Genomic DNA, 19069 nt, shown 5'->3' on the forward strand with positions numbered 1-19069 from the left:
AGTTCCAAGGGAATAATTCTACAGGCATAAGTAATTATTCCTGCCTCAGGAATCAGAGCTCAGTAAACTGGAAAACCAACAGATTCTATTAGCAAGTTTTGATAGAAAAGCTACTTTTAAGGTCTGCAGAAGAGCAACATGTGAAGAAGATGAGTTCCTCCGGAATTTCATGCTGATCCAGAATCAAAAACTAACTCTGCTGTGAGACTATGGGGACAATGACACGCATCTCAAGGGATGCTGTGATGCTTCAAAACTGAGTACTCAGCAAAAATTCAAGGAATGTCCATCTATTCCTACTGCCCCAAAGCAAACCACAAATGCAGCAAGTCTAACAAATCCCAAAGAAATACAAAACTTAAGTATAAACACACAGGAATGACAAGGGAACTGGTTTCCTAACCTATAATTTCTAAAATCACATGCACAACTACTGGAAAAATGATAAGCAGAATTCTCTTACTTATTTATACAAACCCTGTTTTCAATATCTGAATGGTATGTATTATTTTAATTTTTTTTTTTTTAAAGATTTCACTTATTTATTTGATAGAGAGATAGAAAGCACAAGTAGGCAGAGCAGCAAGCAGAGGTAGAGGGAGAAGCAGGCTCTCCACTGAGCAGGGAGCCCAAGGCAGGGCTCAATCCCAGGACCTTAAGATCACAACCTTAGCTGGAGGTAGACACTTAACACCTGGGTGGCTCAGGGTATGTGATTATTTTTTTTTTCCCATGGTATCATATATTTTTAAAATTTTTTAATTCATTTTCAGCATAAAAGTATTCATTGTTTCTGTACCACACCCAGTGCTCCATGCAATCCGTGCCCTCTCTAATACCCACCACCTGGTACCCCAACCTCCAACCCCCAACCCCTTCAAACCCCTCAGATTGTTTTTCAGAGTCCATAGTTTCTCACGGTTCACCTCCCCTTCCAATTTCCCCCAACTCCCTTCTCTTCTCTATCTCCCCATGTCCTCCATGCTATTTGTTATGCTCCACAAATAAGTGAAACCATATGATAATTGACTCTCTCTGCTTGACTTATTTCACTCCGCATAATATCTTCCAGTCCCGTCCATGTTGCTACAAAAGTTGGGTATTCGTCTTTTCTGATAGAGGCATAATACTCCATAGTGTATATGTGATTATTTTTAACGAAATTAAGAAAATAATCCATGTCTCTCTTAACAACTCAAACAATGCAAAGGTATATAATCTAAAAGTTAACAGTCACTTCTTTTTTCCCCTTCCCATCTTCCTGATATAAAGTTAAAACTTTTGTGTATCCTTAAGGAAATGTCAGTTCTCTCCAAACTGATCTCTAGATTTAAGGCAATTCCAAACAGAATCCCAGTGAGTTTTTTTGTAGACATAGATGAGATTCTTCTAAAATTTATATAGAACAGCAAAGGACCAGCAATAGCTGAAATAATCCAAAAAGAAACAGAAGAATGGGAGGAATTTTTTTTTCAAGGTTTCAAGACTTATTTTGGAGCTATTGTAATAAGACAGAGTGGTATTAGAGGAGGATAGATACATGGATCAATGAAAGAGAACAGAGAACCAGAAATAGAACCATACATATATGTCCAACTGATCTGACAAAGGTACAGAAGCAATTCAATGAAGAAGAATAGCCTTTCAACAAATGTTGCCAGAACAGTGGGTATCCATAGGCAAAAAAAGAAATTTGACCTAAACCTCACACCTTATATAAAAATTAGCTCAGAATGCACCATGGACTTAAATGTAAAACATAAAACTATGAAACTTTTAGAAAAGTAGGAGAAAATATCTAGGAATTACAGCTAGGCAAAGAGTTCTTAGACTTGACATCGAAAGCATTATCCATAAAAGCTGGTCAATGGAACCCCATCAAAATCTTAAACAGTGCTCTGTGAAAAATCTTAAGTGAACAAAGTCAAACTATCAACTAAAAGAATATATTTGCAGACCATTTATCTGACAAAAAAACCCTTTGTCTAGAATATATAATGTGTTCTCAAAATTCAATAGTAAAGGAACAAACAATCCAGTTATAAAATGGGCCAAGGAAATAAACAGGTATTTCACTAAAGAGGATATACACATAGCAAATAAACACAGAAAAAGATGGTCAACATCATTAGCCACTAAGGAGATGCAATTTAAAACCACGAGATCTTACTATATCCTACTAGATTGACAAAAAATAAAAATCAGTGATGATACCAAATGCTGGAGAGGATGCAGAGAAACTTGACCATTCAGACTGCTGGTGGGACAATTTTTCTTTTTTTTAAGATTTTATTTATTTATTTGAGAGAGAGAGAGAGCATAAGGAGAGAGGTCAGTGGGAGAAGCAGACTCCCTGACGAGCAGGGAGCCCATTGGGACTCGATCCCAGGACTCCAGGATCATGACCTGAGCCCGAAGGCAGTCGCTTAACCAACTGAGCCACCCAGGCGCCCCTGCTGGTGGGACTATTAAATGGCCCAACTACTCTAGAAAACTCCTGGTAGTTTCTCATGAAATGAGGGATATACTTATGATATAATTCAACAATTCCACTTTTGGGTATTTATCTCAGAGCAACAAAAAGTTACATACATGGGGTGCCTGGGTGGCTCAGTGGATTAAGCCTCTGCCTTTGGCTCAGGTCATGATCTCAGGGTCCTGGGACTGAGCCCCGTATCGGGCTCTCTGCTCAGCAGGGAGCCTGCTTCCCCCTCTCTCTGCCTGCCTCTCTGCTTACTTGTGATCTCTCTCTCTGTGTGTCAAATAAATGGATAAAATCTTAAAAAAAAAAAAAAGTTACGTACATGAATGGTCGTTAACAGCTTTATTCATCATACTAGCCAAAAACTAGAAGTGACCTAAATGTCTTTCAACAAGTAAATCAATACATAGGCTACACTATATCCATGCCATGGGCTGCTACTCCACAACAAGCACACGAAAAGATGTTCAACAAAGGAATGGTCTCTTGATGCAAACCACTTGGATGGGTCTCAAAGGAATTGCATGACTGAAAGCTGATCTCAAAAAGTGTACTCTCTAATTCCATCTATATAATATTCTTAAAATGATAGAATCATAAAAACAGAGAGCGGATTAATAATTGCCGGTGGTTAAGAATGGAGGGCAGATGGGGCACCTGGGTGGCTCAGTTGGTTGAGCAACTGCCTTCGGCTTAGATCATGATCATGGAGTCCTGGAATCGAGTCCCGAATCGGGCTCCCCGCTCGGCAGGGAGTCTGCTTCTCCCTCTGTGACTCCCTTTTCTCCTGTTCTCTCTCTCATTCTCTCTCTCTCACACACACACATACAAATAAATAAAAATCTTAAAAAAAAAAAGAAAAGAATGGAGGGCAGAGTGTCAGAGTGAGTGTGGCTATTAAAAGGTAGCATAAGAGAGCCTTATGGTTATGGAACAGCTCTGTTATCTTGACTTTGTTGGTGCTTATCAATTTACACATGTGATAAACTGCATAGCGCCATATAGCCAGATACACACACAGCTAGAGATGAGTGCATGTAAAACTGATGAAATCTGAAAAATGTCTATTTTATCATTGTGATATACGCAGTTAACTTATGCAAAATGTTACCACCAGGGGAAGCTGGTTGAAGCGTACCTAGAACCTCTCTGTAGGATTTCTTTCAAATACAAATGAATGTACAATTATTTTAAAAATAAAAGATTAAAAAAAATCAATAGTCACCTCTTTCTTTCATATACCATCCTCCTGACCTTAACCAGGTTAACCTGTTTATGTAGCCTTCCATGTCTTTTCCGTTGCTTATTTACACTTTTTGTTTTAACTTTGCAAAATGGTACCATACTAAACAACTATTCTACAACTTCCTTTTTTCACAGAACAATATATCATGGACATCTTCTCAGCTAATATACAGAGATCTTCATTTTTTACAGTGTTCTTATGTATTATAAAATGGGTAATCCTACCAACATTACAGGGAATAAAAACTTAGAACTTACTCCACCGTCTGTTGTGAAAAGACGAGGGGATACTTCTCAATTGCCATCGAGCCAGCAGTGGGAGGTGCTGCTTTGTTGAGAATGAGCTTGGCCAAAATGGCTAGAGCTTCATCTTTGACAGCAGCCTCATTAATCATGAAGCAATTTTCAATATACAAGAGAAAGCTGGGTAGAAAAAGCTAAAAATAAGAAAGGAAATCACATTTATTAACACATACTTATTTCATAACACTTAAGGAAGAGACAATTCTAAGACTTCCACAGATGGAAAAATCAATCATAAATACAGGATCAGGATCACAAAGGCCTCAGACCTCTTCTCCACAGAAACTATGAAAACTAGAAGACTATGGAGCAATACCTAAAAACCTGAGGGAAATGAGAAAATCTATAATTCTATAGCTATCTTGCTAGCAATACGAATAAAGACATTTTCTAAGGTACTAAATCTCAAAACTTTACTTCCATTTGTCCTTTCTCTAGAAAATCTGGAAAATATGTACCATCAAAATAAGAGAGTAAACTAAAATAAGGGAAAGTTGTGGGACCCAGGAAATAGGAAAAAAAGCAAAGGAAGTCCTATTATGACATCTGTGCTGTGGGCTGAGAAAGCAACCCATACAGACTCACACTGCTCGAGGAGGAATGTGTCTAGGAAAGGACAGAAAAAAAAAATGAGCTGCTAAATTTTCTGACAGGTGAAAGCATTTTAGAATGCTGATGGCAGATAGACTCACTAACCAGCGAGTCAAGAAAAATCATTTCCAGTTTTTAAAGAATGAGGCAATCTATAATTTCAGGATAAATGAAAAGGTATATAAAAAAGAAATGTGAATATAAAATACTTGCTTAGAAGGATTAATTATACGGTGAATAGGAAACCAACCAAAATTTGTGATGTAACTCTGTTGAGAAGATTAGAGGTATAAAAGAACCAGAACATATCCACCGTAGGAGGAAGTCTACAGAAGAGTAGTAGAACGAATGAATCAAGGAAAAGCAGTGTATCTGAATGATTAGAAAATATAAAGTAACAGAAAAATAAACAAGAGATGTGGTTGTTCTTGGTGAGGAACATGTGAGTGGAAATCAAGTGTCTAACTTTTAGCCCTGCTTGACTTTTAAAACTGCATAGAGTATTCTGAAAAAATAAGATGTTCATAAAAAGACCAAAGGGAAAAAGGGAGAAGGAAAAGATGCCGCTGCTAAGAAAACCAGAGCAAGGTAAAGGGCTCTCATTGGACAGGAAGGAAGGACACGAATGAAGAAGGTTTTTCTTGAAGCAAATGAGAATGTATTAATGCCTAAAGGGGAAATCAGTGAACAGAGACAGACAGGCTTCCATGAGGTATGCTGTGGAAGATCAGTTACAAGGAGTGGCAAATGTTTGACAGAATGGAGGGAACAGGGATGAAATAGACTCAGGATTTAACAGGAAAGGTGTCTACCTCACCACATCAGGTATTTACATACTAACAGTGAAGTGCATTAGCAATTATCCTGCAATCCAAATGTTTCAGAAACTATTTTCTATGTTTCAAACTCACATAAAACTTCCTTATAGTCTTTTTTCAACTTTACCACATGGTTCCACAACTTCCTCAAGGATTACTTAAAAACAAGTCGATTATCTAATGTCACTTTAAATGCCCCAGCATATGGAATAAAGTTTTACTTGTGAACTAAAACTGAAATATAATTGCTTTAAAATATATGGACTAAAATATCAAATATTTATTCTATTCCTCTCAAACAAGAATCATAGGACTTTTGGGCGCCTGGGTGGCTCAGTGGGTTAAGCCGCTGCCTTCGGCTCAGGTCATGATCTCAGGGTCCTGGGATCGAGTCCCGCATCAGGCTCTCTGCTTGGCAGGGAGCCTGCTTCCTCCTCTCTCTCTCTGCCTGCCTCTGTGCCTCTATGCCTACTTGTGATCTCTGTCAAATAAATAAATAAAATCTTTAAAAAAAAAAAAAAAAAGAATCATAGGACTTTTAAGTTTGATTATTTTATCCTGACAGATTAACAAAACAAATCCAAAACTTTAGTTGCTCACCTGCTCAAACTGTTTCATAAGAAACATAACTTCAGAAAAATCCAAAATTAAACGTCTTTCAAATCTGCTCTCAAAAACCTGTGGACCACAGGTAAAGAACATTAAGTACACAGGGAGTACTTTCCCCATTCCTGAAAATAAAATCATCTTAAACCTTCAAGGTCCTCTCATTTGCAAGCAGGAAGTGGTGGGACACTCAGTACAAGTTACTAGAGGCAAAAAAGAACTTGACTGCTGAATCTGCTGCTGTGCGGAAGGACACATCCAGGTGTGACAATGGCACTGAACCCTTCTCCTTGGGAAAGCAGCTGGAATAAGGAAGTGGCAGGCACACTTCAACCAGTTTTTTGTACAAATGCTTGCCCTTTGGCTGCAAGAATTTACTTACAAATGTTAGGGGCCCTGGATTTCTAGTGATTATGCTGGGTTCTGCCTAAGAGCTCTTCAGTTCTTTCCCACGGACGGAGAATTACGAAAGGGCAAGCAGTACTATTTTATACCCTTTTCCCATGCAATATACTGCGGCACTGCATGAGTCTAGGAGGAACCTAACTGGTCTAATTTCAATCCCACCTCCTTACAAACCATCTTCTAAACTCATTAAAATGCAAATCTTATCAAATCATTACCCTGCTTAACATTTCTCCAGGGCTTTTCACTACTTACAGGATAAAACCCAACCTAACTTTGCAAAGCCAAGCAGAGTCTCGCTGTATACACCATACCTCCTCATGTGTCCATATACTCAGTAGGAAAACATTTCTGGATTTTTTTGGTTTTTTTTCCCATTTATGGATTTTTGATGCATCTTGTGCTATTCCCTCTCCAGCCATTTTTAACCCCTTCATTGACTGGCAGATGCTATTTAACCTTCAAGGACTATCCCAAACGTAAGTCCTTTGGAAAGCATTCTTTGTCCCTCAACCCTGTGCAGAATTAATCATTATGTTTCAATATGACAACAACAGATTAATTCAACACATTATAATAACTCACTTCCAGGGCCCCACCTCCCTAACAATCAAAAACCACAGGTACCATAATACCTACCCTGGAATACCTAGCCCACACCCAACACATGGTAATCTACACGTTTGCTGAATATTTGCCATTTACTTTATCACCTTCGGTTTTGCCTCTTTCCATTATTGTGTACAATTCACATCTCCTTGATGAGATTATAGGTTCCCTGAAGGCAGAGCCTTTGCCACATTTCATTTGTATTCCCCCGGAGGCTTACTCAATGCTAAATATCTTATTAACTACTCAATTAATATCTGTTGAAGTAAATTACTTTTTGTATGGTTTCTTTGATAAGGGTCTCCGGCAAGGAAACATTTTCACCCAGGATCAAAGCAGAAATTACAGCCAAGAGCGTCTCCCGGCAAGTTGTAGAAAGATTGGCTATTTGTAATGTTTGAGATAATACCTATAAAATAAAAGAAAAAACAATGCACACTTAGCAATAGCTTTTAATGAACAGACTCTAAGCAAATGAAGCTGGGAACTCACCTTACAAACATCGACAGGTTTGGTTATCTTTGATCCATTCCCATGTTTCACAAGTATCAAATATGTTTCTAACAACCTTCTTATCTGTTCAGAACTTTCCCCACAGTTACTTGTGCTTACTTTTGTATGTAGATCTAAGAGTGATTCCTGTCAATGGGGAATATAACAGAAAGAATAACTATAAAATATCATCTGTTAATCCAATAATGAAAGTATTGGATGAAGTGGTTCAAATTTTCACAATTTTGAAAGAAAGACACACTTCCCAGAAGTCACTAAGGATAGTAATAGCTAACACTTTTGAGTGCACGGTTATAAAGTGCTTTATAAGTATTTACTCACAATCCTCATAACAACCACGAGGTAAAGAATATTACTGTCCCATAATCCTACCAGATGAAAAAATTGGGGAAGAGAGATTTAAGTAACTTTCCCAAGTCAGTGACAAAGCCAAGATTCAAACAGAAGCAGTCTGGCTCCAAAGGCTGTGCTCTTAACCATAGTGCTCTAAGGCATCTCAAAATATCAAAAAAGTACAGGGGATAGAGAGTGGGGCAAAAAAGGGAAACAAAAGTCCTAATTATGTGTGTAAAAGTATAAAGATAACAATTATAAAATACAGTCTCCAGGAGTGGTATGCTAAACTATGAGCAAGAACAATCAAATCTCGGGTTCCTTAGTATACACAAATCCTTAAAAATTAGAACTTACTTGCAAACATTCAAAAAATGTACCAAAATGTTCCTTGTAGATGTAGAACGCAGTTGATTTGACCATGTTTTTGAGTGTTTCTCCAACTAAAATCCATGGCAATTGAGTTTCTGTTTCAGTAACTGGCCCTAGTTTTTGTAAAATTAGCTTCACTGCCTGTGGGAATCCAATAATCATTAAAATGGACATGTACACTCTTATTTTTAAAGTATTATACTCTTATTTCCCACTCTGATTATTCCCCACTCTGATTAAGCTATATTAAAATCTGATCTGGAATGATCAAAGATATGGCAGCTTTGATGGTTAACTACATGTCCCATAAGGAATTTCTAAACTAGGAGGGAGAATTTTATCATCCAAATGCTCACTCCTCACTCATTAATCAATTTATGTTATCTTCTAGGATCCAGGATAAAGAAAACAGCTTTTATTTTATTATAAAATATAATTTTATAAGTAAATATACCTAATCACCTAGAGCCTAGGTAAGTATTGTTATTAAAGCCCTAATGCTTCCCACTAGTGCTTTTTATTTATTCCAGAGTATCCTCTCTCTATACTATTTACATAAATCTTGTCCATTTTCCTTTCAATCTCTTTCATACAGACTCAAAAGATCCTCCCAGTCATTTACCTTCCCTGTACAGGAATGAAACATGTTTCTAACTCCTTTGCACATTTCAAAGAGCAACTGTCCAACTCCTTCTACCTTTTCCGGATGTTCTTCAAGATCAAGAAACATTAAATTGAAAAGTGCATTTTTATCAGAAACCTAAAACACATAAAAGAAATGGAAAATTACATTTACAACACAAGAAATCCAAAGGAAGACATATTATTTACTGCTGCACAGGTTCATAGTTAAATGTAATTAGGATAAAATGCTAAAAGGAAGAGACACAGTGATTTCAAACTATTCTAATAGTATATCACTTCTAATTTCACACACAGCACTGATTCAGTGCAATAATGCACATGTCTGTGCCAAGAAAAACTACATAAAGCAACATTCTACCTTTCGAAGTAAATCATACACTTAGGAGTAGAAAAGAAATTAATACCAGTGTTTCTGTTTCACTATAAGAATCCTCTAAAATTTACTATGGAAACACAAGCGACATCATGATAAGAGTTTCTTCTGTGAAATTACTATAAAAGTTTCTATTACTCTCACCATTCATATATTTACTGACTTGAATTAGAGGGTACTTCTGATATTTAGACTGAAAGCTACCATAAACCTAAATAACAATAAAACAGTGACTTAAATTATTTCACATTAATAAGCAAAGATAACCTAAACATGAAATAAAATAGTAAAGATTTCTTCTTATATATATGTTATATTATATATTGTTTTCATATTTCATAATTCATTATTCATATTTCATAATCTATATAACATATAGATTATATTATCTATCTATCTACCTATATTAGTCCATGCAACCACATTTAAAAGATATGTTTCTGTTCATCAGATTCTTGAGGATTAATGAACAATAAACACGTACGATATCAGACTAACCTTTCTCATCAAAAAAGTGAAACTTTCAGCAGCAAAATTTCTTATATGTAGTTTTTTATGAGCCAGGAGTGTACTATACATGCTACAAATGAGAAAATACGACATGTTTAATAACGTTTTAATAAATACATACTCCGCATCAACTCTATGTCCAACACTGAGCTAGGTATATGAGGAATACATTGCCAGTATAAAGCAAGTAGTTTAAAATCTCGTTCATTTACCAAGACAGAAGATGAAGATAATAGAAAAGAAAAATCCTAGGATTGGTGGTACAGATTTTACAGAGAAGACTCCATGAATAGCTAAAACTTGTAGTGATTCCTGAATGATGAGAAGAATTCAGGTGGGTACTGGCGTACATAGGATTAGAGATAAAAGTGAGAACAAAGGCAGGATGTGTAGAAATGATCACAGTCAAAGGACAAGGAAGCCAGTCTGTCTGAAAGGAAAAGGGTGGTGGGGTTGGGGATGACTGCAGCAGGTAAAGCCACCCAGGTAAACAGGTACTTCTGAACACCAAACAGAGGAATCTAGACTTCAGCTTATATCTGTGTCAGCACTTACTCTGTGTTACTTCCTCTAACCAACACAACCCCATGGAGTATAGGTACTATTATCCCCAATCCACAGATAATAAGCCCAAGACAGAAAGGCCAAGCAACCTGATCAAGGTAATAAAGACACTTAGCTGTAACTAAATAATTACTTGTATAATCTCATTGTTTAAACTGGTCACATGGTTTAAACATGGTCTCCTATTTTTGCCATATTCTCAGTATGTAGCCCACAGAAGGTACTAATAAATATTGGCTGAGTGGGAAATGAGTGTTTTGGAGAGATTAATTTAGTAACAGTATGCAGGATGAAATAAATGAAGATGCTGGCAGTCCAACCAGAAAGCTGCTTAAGTCATGCGAATGTGGGTGAACAAGGCATGAGAGAGAACAAGGCATGAGAGAGGCTTATGGTAGAGGGAAATGCTGAAAGATGGATCCAAGAGGCATTTCAAGAGTTCTTACAGTAGAAGCCAAGAACTTACAGTGCCCACAAGAACCTTATATGATTGGGACCCTACTAATGCAGTGTGGCACCGCCTAATTACCCTCTGCTTATACACACTGCCCCACGGCCCAGGACTCCTTGCTGTTCCTTGAGTATGCCAGGCATGCACCGAAGATGTTCTCCTGCTAATCTGTAAACTTTGCCCAAAGATGGATTTTTATCTGTTTTATTTGTAATTGTATCTCAAGCGCTGAACACATAGGTAGTGCTCAATAAACACTCACTGAACTGAGTTGTCATTCTCCTCATGTCATCTCAGGCATTTTATCACCTAACATCATAAGAAGAAGGCTGAGTATGGAACAATAAGGTATTTTTGAAGAGAGACCACATTCATACAACTTTTATTACGGTATGTTGTTATAACTGTTCAAGTTATTGCCGTTAATCTCTTACTTGCATTTATGAATGATACTTTATCATAGGTACGTGTGTGTAGGAAAAAACATAACACATAGAGGGTTTAGTACTATCTATGCTTTCAGGTATCTACTAGGGATCTTGGAACCTAAACCCCTCACATACTGCACACTGCCCAAAGATCTTGCTGGTTTTGAATGAAGTAATCTTGGTTTCTAATACATTTTACCAAAAGCTTCACAGAAAACTAGTAAAGGCTGAAAAATATTTCTTTCTCATTCTTTGTTCAAAGTGGGGTAAAGGGAAGCGTGGTTCAACAAAGGGGAGGGTGAAGGGGCAGTGACAAAAACAAAATCGACAGTTCTGTCCCATACCGACACCTATACTTAGGAGGAGGGCATAAATCTTCATGTTCTTGTGGCAACTAAAGTATGCAGAAATAACCAGTAAACCAAGGGGGAAAATCCATCAAGTACCGGACTGAAATTGACTATACTCAATCTTTTTTCTTAAGCAGGAAAGCGACTATGGAATTCATCCTCTTTCCCTGTTCACATTTGCTCAGTGTTCCCTAAGTACCTCTTTTGGCTTACTAAATATGTTAGGCGCTGGGTAAATTCAGATATTTAAGACTGGATTCTTGAAGAGTTCAAGATTTATAAAACACATCATTACACTGTGAACAAACAATTATAACAGAAGTTGTGTGATGTAAATGTGTAGAATGCCAGAAAGGTTCAGAGTACAAAGTTTTCACTTTAGGGTAAGGTGCCCAGAAAAATCTGTGGAGGTTATGAAAACCAAGCTTGGCTTTGATGGGGAAGCAGGATATCAGTAGCTGGAGATAAGAGAAGATCAGGTCAATGCAGACTAATAGAACAGATGATGGACCACTATGGCTGGAGAACCAATTTCGTATAATTAGAGACTGAGTTGGAAAGGCAGTGTGGAGTCTGATCTGTCAGACTCCCAAGAAAGAAAACAATAAAAAAAGCATGTCAGAATTATGCAGCCATATCAGCAGGTAAACATGATGGATACTGTGTACATTTTAACTAAATATGGGGTAGGAGTGCGAAATCCTGGTTGTCAGTATTGATAAAGACTGCACTTGACCAAAAAATAAAAACTTGACATGGAGGACATTAGGAGAAGGAAAGGAAAAATGAAGGGGCAGGGAATCAGGGTGGGAGACGAACCATGAGAAACCTTTTGGGATGATGGAAATGTTCTTAAACTGATATGGTGATATTTGCACAATTTTATAAATTTACTAAACAGCACTGAATTGTAAATCAGATAAAAGAAAATTTAAAAGTCACAAACCCCTAAGCCAAACTGTATTACAGAGAGAAAAGGGTCACCTGTATATATTGGACATGTCCTTCACCATTAGTCTCCACAGGTACTTGTAAAGATAGGACAGTGAGGTGAAAGCCCATTCTAGTAACTCTGTGTCCTGAGTCTCCAGGATTGAGGTGATAGTCAGGAAAAAATCCTGAAAATGTGGATAAAAGTCCGTCTGCAGATCTCGTGCCAACTGTACAACCAAGCTGGATTAAAACATAAGATCAAGACACATGTATCAAAACACAAAGTCTGTAAATCTATTTCACAAATGATAGCAGATTGCCTGTGATCTCCAGGATTAATTAAACCTTCCAAACTAAGTCTTAAGAGACATAAAACATTTTTCACATTTTAAGAGTTTAGCAAAGTGGGGTGCTTGGGTGGCTCAGTTGTTGGGAGTCTGCCTTCAGCTCAGGTCAAGATTTCAGGGTCCTGGGGTTTAGGCTCGCACTGGGCTCCCTCCTCAGCAGGAAGCCTGCTTCTTCCTCTCCCACTCCCCCTGCTTGTGCTCCTTCTCTCGCTGTGTCTCTCTCTCTGTCAAATAAATAAAATCTCTCAAAAAAAAATTTTTTTTAGCAAAGAAATGAGGCTGGAGCAAGAAGGTGCACTTCATCACGAGTTACACTCAGTCATTCCTATAGTGTGCAAAAAAATGGGATCTTCTTAAACGTATAAAACAGTTAAAAAAAAAAGGATACCATTAAGATTCTGCTTTTTGGCAAAGCACTAATGTTCTAATCTAACAGAAAAGGCAAATTCTTGTTTTTAAATTCAAACACCAGATCTAAGGCAAATGTAGCTATAAAACACAACATTTCTTAGTTGTTTTTTTTTTTTTTAATATTTTATTTATTTATTTGGGGCAGAGAGAAATCATGATCACAAGCAGGGCTGGTGGAGGAACAGAGGTAGAGGGAGAAGCAGGTTCTCCACAGGGCAGGGAGCCAAGCTTGATGCCAGAACCCAGAGATCATGACCTGAACTGAAGGCAGATGCTTAACCAACTGAGCCACCCAAGTGCCTCTTTTAAAGATTATTTATTTGAGAGAGAGAGCAAGCCCGGGAGAGAGTAAGCACAAGCGGGGGACAGGTGCGGGGGTGGGGGGAAGAGCAGACTCCCCGCTGAGCAGGGAGCTTGACACAGGGCTCAATCTCAGGATCCCGGGGGTCATGACCTCCACCGAAGAGAGTCGTTTAACCAACTGAGTCACCCCAGCACCCTTTAAAACACAAACTTAAAATTCAGGTAGGTGTCATTGAGCTTTCTCTCAACATACTACTTACTCCAAAAGGGGCTGATAGGCAAAACTGTTCTTGATTTGCAGGTGAGTCTTCAAACTCTGAACTATCTCATTTTGATGATAGACCAACTGATTGAAGGACTGGCATTTGTCAATAACTTCTTTGTAAAATTTGCCTGGGTTTAAGAAAAAAAAAAAGAGAGAGAGAGAGAGAGATTCTGCTTTTCTACCATACCATTATTTAGTTGTTTTAAACACAGAAAGTGCAAATGATGGGAGAATAAAATAGAAACAAAATGGAATGTACCGAAGTGTTCTGTAAGGTTCAATTCTCTCCATTTCAGCAGACCCTCAAAAAAGTAGGTTTCGACTTCCTGCCAAGATTAAAGCAGTCCATTAATTTGGCAACTCAAAAACTATGATCAAAGTAAATAAGAATAATGAAATAGTAATACCTTGAGACAATGATAATAGTCAAGAGTTTAAAAATATTTCTTATGAAGGGCATTAACAAACTTAAATAGCAATCAGCTGTACAATATAGGCATATGATTTATAAAATCAGTATTTTATTGATTTGGTTGTAGCAAATAAGTCTCTAAAACCTAAGTAATAGCCACACTAAAGAGAAAAATTTTTTTTCTGTTTTCTACACTTTTAGGCCCAGGAAAAAAAGGTGCTCTTAACATATGAATTTAGAAATATGAATTATAACCTTGTGGGGTAGTACTCTGGCAATTATTAAAATGGAAGAAAAAACAAGAAAAGGAAACCAACAAAATAGGTATGTCCTCTGACCCATCAATTCCCATTCTGGAGATATTTCTTATAAAACTTACAAACATACCAGTATGAAGATGTTCATTCAGCTCTATTGTAGTGGGGGAAAACACCAAACACCCTAACTATGCAACAACAGGAAAATGCTTAACGTAACCTATGGCCCATAAATACTCAGGTATATTATACAGCTATCAAAAAGTTCTATCTATATTGAATTAGAAGTATGTTGATGATAAACTCTCACAGTGATAAAAGCAAGAAACATAATAAAGCAAATGGGAGGAACCAATTTTTTTAAAAAAGACTTCTATAAATACACATATTTGCACATATCATAAGAGAGAAAAGTATAGAAGAATACATATATACTAAAATGTCAACATTAGTTTCCTTGACAATAAGGAATGGTAGGGGTGAGATAACAGATTTTTCTAAGTTCACCAATATGTTGTCATGTTATTTAGCTTATTACCACAGTATATATTATTTTATACTTTTTTTTTTTTTAAAGATTTTATTTACTTACTTGACAGAGAGATCACAAGTAGGCAGAGGGGCAGGCAGAGAGAGGGGGAAGCAGGCTCTCTGCTGAGCAGAAAGCCCAATGTAGGGCTCGATCGTAGGACCCTGAGATCATGACTTGAGCGAAAGGCAGAGGCTTAACCACTGAGCCACCTAGGTGTCCCTACATTATACTTTGAAAAGTAAAATCAATAAATTATTACCCTGTGTGTATGTGTATGGAGAGAGAGAGTTCAAATTAGTACACACACAAACAGCATGCCAAATTTTCTACGATCTCAAAATATGTCACTTTCCCTTTGCATTGTTATTCATAGCCCCTACCACAAAGGGATGGAGTGAGGATGCTTCCTCACTCCTTGAATCTGGCCTTGCTTTTCTGACTTCCTTCGACCATAATGTGCAATGGAAATGAACATGCAACCAGCAAAGTTAGGTGTTAAGAGGCTTTGTAGCCTCTGCTTTTCCTCTCTTGAAAAGAACCTACCATCATGAAAAGAAGCCTCGTCTAGCTTATTGGAGAATAAGAGACCATGAGGACAACTAAGACTAACAAGTCCCAGCCAAATGTGATTGAGACCACTGAAGACCATCCAGTACAAGATCCTATCCTAGAATCTCTTCTCTATTAACTCGACATTCTACCTCTTACTCATCTATGTCTCTTGTGGCTTAAACTATAAACCATATACTGAACACTAAATCTATAATTCTACCTCCAAAGTCACCCGTACTCCTCCAGATCCATATATTCAAATATCTTTTGGATACCATCATCTGGATGGCTGTAGGTATATCAAATTCAACAAGCCCCAAATGGAACCAACCCTGTGCTTCTCTTCCTATAAATCTATCTTGGTAAGTTATGTTTTCAACTACTCAGTTCTTAGAACAAAAACCTTAATTCCCTTCCTCCCTTCATAACCAGCAGGTTGTAAGTCCTACCCTACTTTTTTAATATCTCTGGAATCCTTCCCTTCTCTCCCTCTTGACTGCTGCTACTATAATAATTTCTTACTTATGTAACTACCATATCCTCACAACTGGTTGTCCTGACTCCAATCCTACTCTTTCTTCCACATTAAAGCAGGAAGATCTAAAACTTAGACCTGATCATGTCACTCACTGACTTAAAATCCTTACAGTCCTAGAATGACCTCCTACAGCTTCAGGATAAAATGCAAACTTAGCTCGACATATGAAGTCTTTTATGCTCCTTGACTGTACCTTCATCTCTGTCTCTCACCAGTGTGTCCCTCCCCAATCCCAGTAATCAACACACACAAACATTACACATACAATTATAACCACATTGAAATGTTCTGCAGTTTCTTGAATGTGACATGCATTTTCTAGTCTGTTTATACAGGCATCTCTCTCAGCCTGAACCAGCATTTCCTGTCTTCTTTGCCATGCTAAATACAAATAACAAGACTCAATTCAGCTATCATCTTGTCTACATTACCTTTTCAACACCCCACCCTATACCTACAAGGAATTTAGGTTAGGCTCCTTCAGCATGAGTTGCCAAAGCCTTATATGCTTACCCAGATCACATCAGTTAACATACTAAATTCACAGACTGAGGGGCGCCTCGGTGGCTCAGTGGGTTAAGCCTCTACCTTCGGCTCAGGTCATGATCTCAGGGTTCCGGGATGGAGCCCCGCATCTTCTCTACCTGCCTCTCTGCCTACTTGTGATCTCTGTCTGTCAAATAAATAAATAAATAAATAAGTCTTTAAAATAAATAAAGAAAGAAAGAAATTTGCAGACTGGAGATAAGATATCCAAAACGACAGTGAGTAGTGACTATAGCCAAGCGAAGAACTGTAAGAACTGAAGATGAGTCCCTTAAGTTCAAGGCATGATATACAGGACCTTAAAAGGCTAACGGGGGAACAATGATTTCATGTAGTAAAACAAGATTTTTCAGTAGAGGTATGACTGAGAGCATGGTTAGAACTGGAAAAAAATATGTGGTTTAGCCCCTTCCTTTTTATAAAGGAAGAAACTAAGCCCCATGAAAGTGATGTGCTCAAAGTCTCTTTAAAATGGCAGCTTCAGGAATATGAATCTGCAGCACAGCTCAGAATGCACATGGGAAAGGAAGAAGCTGGAATCACAGAAGTCACCTAAGTGTCAAGTTAACTGTCTAACACAGCATCACCCAATAGAACTTTCTACAGTGACAGCAATGTTCCATATCTGCACTTGCTTAATATTGTAGCAACTAGCCACATATGGCTACTGAGCCCCTGAATTTTTAATTTACTTTAATTTACATTTAATTTGTTGTGTGTAACTACTGTATAAGATCACACGGGTTTAATGCATTTCATGTAAATAAAGGAATGGCCTGAAAAACAATTCACTTATACTAAAAGGAGAGACTAAAAAACCAATTATGAATACTAGAAGATTAGCTAATACAATGTTCTCTTACCTCATCATAGCTTGCAGTTCTATCAATCCGGTGAATAATATCAATATTCACATTCCCCAGTCGTTCAGCAAATGTAAGAAACTGTTGGAGGATATTTAATATACAATCATCATTTAATACTTATCACATCCTGAATACCTGTTTTGAGTACTGTATAATAATCACATGTTGACAATTTCCTTGTGAAAACAGAAAGTTTAAAGTTTCAATAAGCTTGTACTATAAGATAGTACTCTTGTACTATCATTACAAGTAATGGTTTGCTTTGCTTGCAATTTCAGACTTGCATTTTCAATCAATCATAAAATATATAATTGTGTTTTGTAACTAGAAACAGACATCACTGATGAATCACAAAAGTGTAAGAACAAACTCAAAGACACAGTCTTAAATGTCCTGCACCACTTTATGAAAATAATTAAATACTTCCATGAATGTATTTGCAAAAAGTTCAATCATGTCATTTCAAATAAAATTTCCATGCTAGATTGAGGTGCACCCAGGAGAAAGTTGGCAATGTGGTCTCGCCAGATGTGTTAGATTTCATAACCCGCTACAAGCACAGGGATCTGGCTAAGCCGTTCCAGCAATAGTGTTTTTAAACACAGATAAACGGTTGTACAGTAACAAAATAATTCTAAGGGAACAAATAGAAAGTGATGTCACAGCCGTTAGCTGGAATTCACTCATTTCCTCCCGCCGGCTCGCGCCCCAATTTAGTCTTTAAGGATAAAAGAGAAGTGGAGAACATCTCCTAAGCACTTCTCTAAGACCATGCATTTCACTCTGGACTACGGGAATTCCCAGGCAGGCCAGGCCCCCCAAACCGCGGGCGAAGTCGGCGATCCAGACGTCTTTCCCCAGCCTATGTTTACTACACCCGGAAAGTCTCCCTCCTTTGCCAGATAAGGGACTCAGGCTCGGCCCAGAAGACTGAAGCCCCGAGAATCCCGCTCTGAGCCAGTAGCAAGGCTGAAGCAGCAGGGACCCACACCACTGCTCTGGGCCCAAGTCTCTTTGCTCACCCGGTATGTGTTCTCGGTCTTGTGGGAAACGGGCTTAATCTTCATGGCTGCAGAGAGGCAGGGGCCCGCGAGGACCTCGGTCGCGGGGGGAGGGTATGCAACGGACGGTACGAAGGGAGACTAGCTCACACACTCGCACTCCCGGATTCCCTGATGCTCAGACTTCATCACGTGCGACTTCTGCCTCTGGGCGCCGCCATGTTGAAGGCGGGGAGGAGACTAAAAAGATCACGTGGGCGGAAGAAGTGACAGAGCAGGCGCAGCCTCCTGGGAACCCCGCGAGGAAGCGGAGAGCTGTGGTGGGTCCTAGTGTAGGGTTCTTTTTGTCTTTTCAGTTAAGATTTCTAGAAAAACGTGTATTTTTTATTATAAAAGAAAACAAGCCAGTCCGCATTGCTAGCTAAGAGTCATTTCCCTTCAACTATGCACTCTGCAAAGTTCTTTACATCAAAAATTTCATAGTAAGGCTCATTGTGAAGGCTGCATG

General features: G+C 38.1%; 1 protein-coding gene across 1 annotated transcript in view; it reads right to left on the reverse strand.

The window, feature by feature from the left end:
* UTP20 (UTP20 small subunit processome component) overlaps positions 1-18810 on the reverse strand; it is a 96958-nt gene extending 78148 nt beyond the window's left edge. Inside the window, exons 1-12 of the mRNA XM_045084792.1 lie at positions 18583-18810; positions 17558-17638; positions 14117-14183; positions 13853-13985; positions 12583-12771; positions 9794-9875; positions 8900-9037; positions 8263-8418; positions 7552-7698; positions 7334-7468; positions 6040-6117; positions 3986-4164 (exon numbers count right to left, since the gene is read on the reverse strand). Coding sequence (XP_044940727.1) covers positions 3986-4164; positions 6040-6117; positions 7334-7468; positions 7552-7698; positions 8263-8418; positions 8900-9037; positions 9794-9875; positions 12583-12771; positions 13853-13985; positions 14117-14183; positions 17558-17638; positions 18583-18627 — 1430 coding nt within the window. The 5' untranslated portion in view covers positions 18628-18810. The remainder of the gene's footprint in view (positions 1-3985; positions 4165-6039; positions 6118-7333; positions 7469-7551; positions 7699-8262; positions 8419-8899; positions 9038-9793; positions 9876-12582; positions 12772-13852; positions 13986-14116; positions 14184-17557; positions 17639-18582) is intronic.
* Positions 18811-19069: the final 259 nt, after the last annotated feature.

The sequence above is a fragment of the Mustela putorius genome, unplaced genomic scaffold (genome assembly GCF_011764305.1).
Source record: "Mustela putorius furo isolate JIRA1106 unplaced genomic scaffold, ASM1176430v1.1 tig00000788_pilon_pilon_pilon, whole genome shotgun sequence".
Taxonomy (NCBI): Eukaryota; Metazoa; Chordata; class Mammalia; order Carnivora; family Mustelidae; genus Mustela; species Mustela putorius.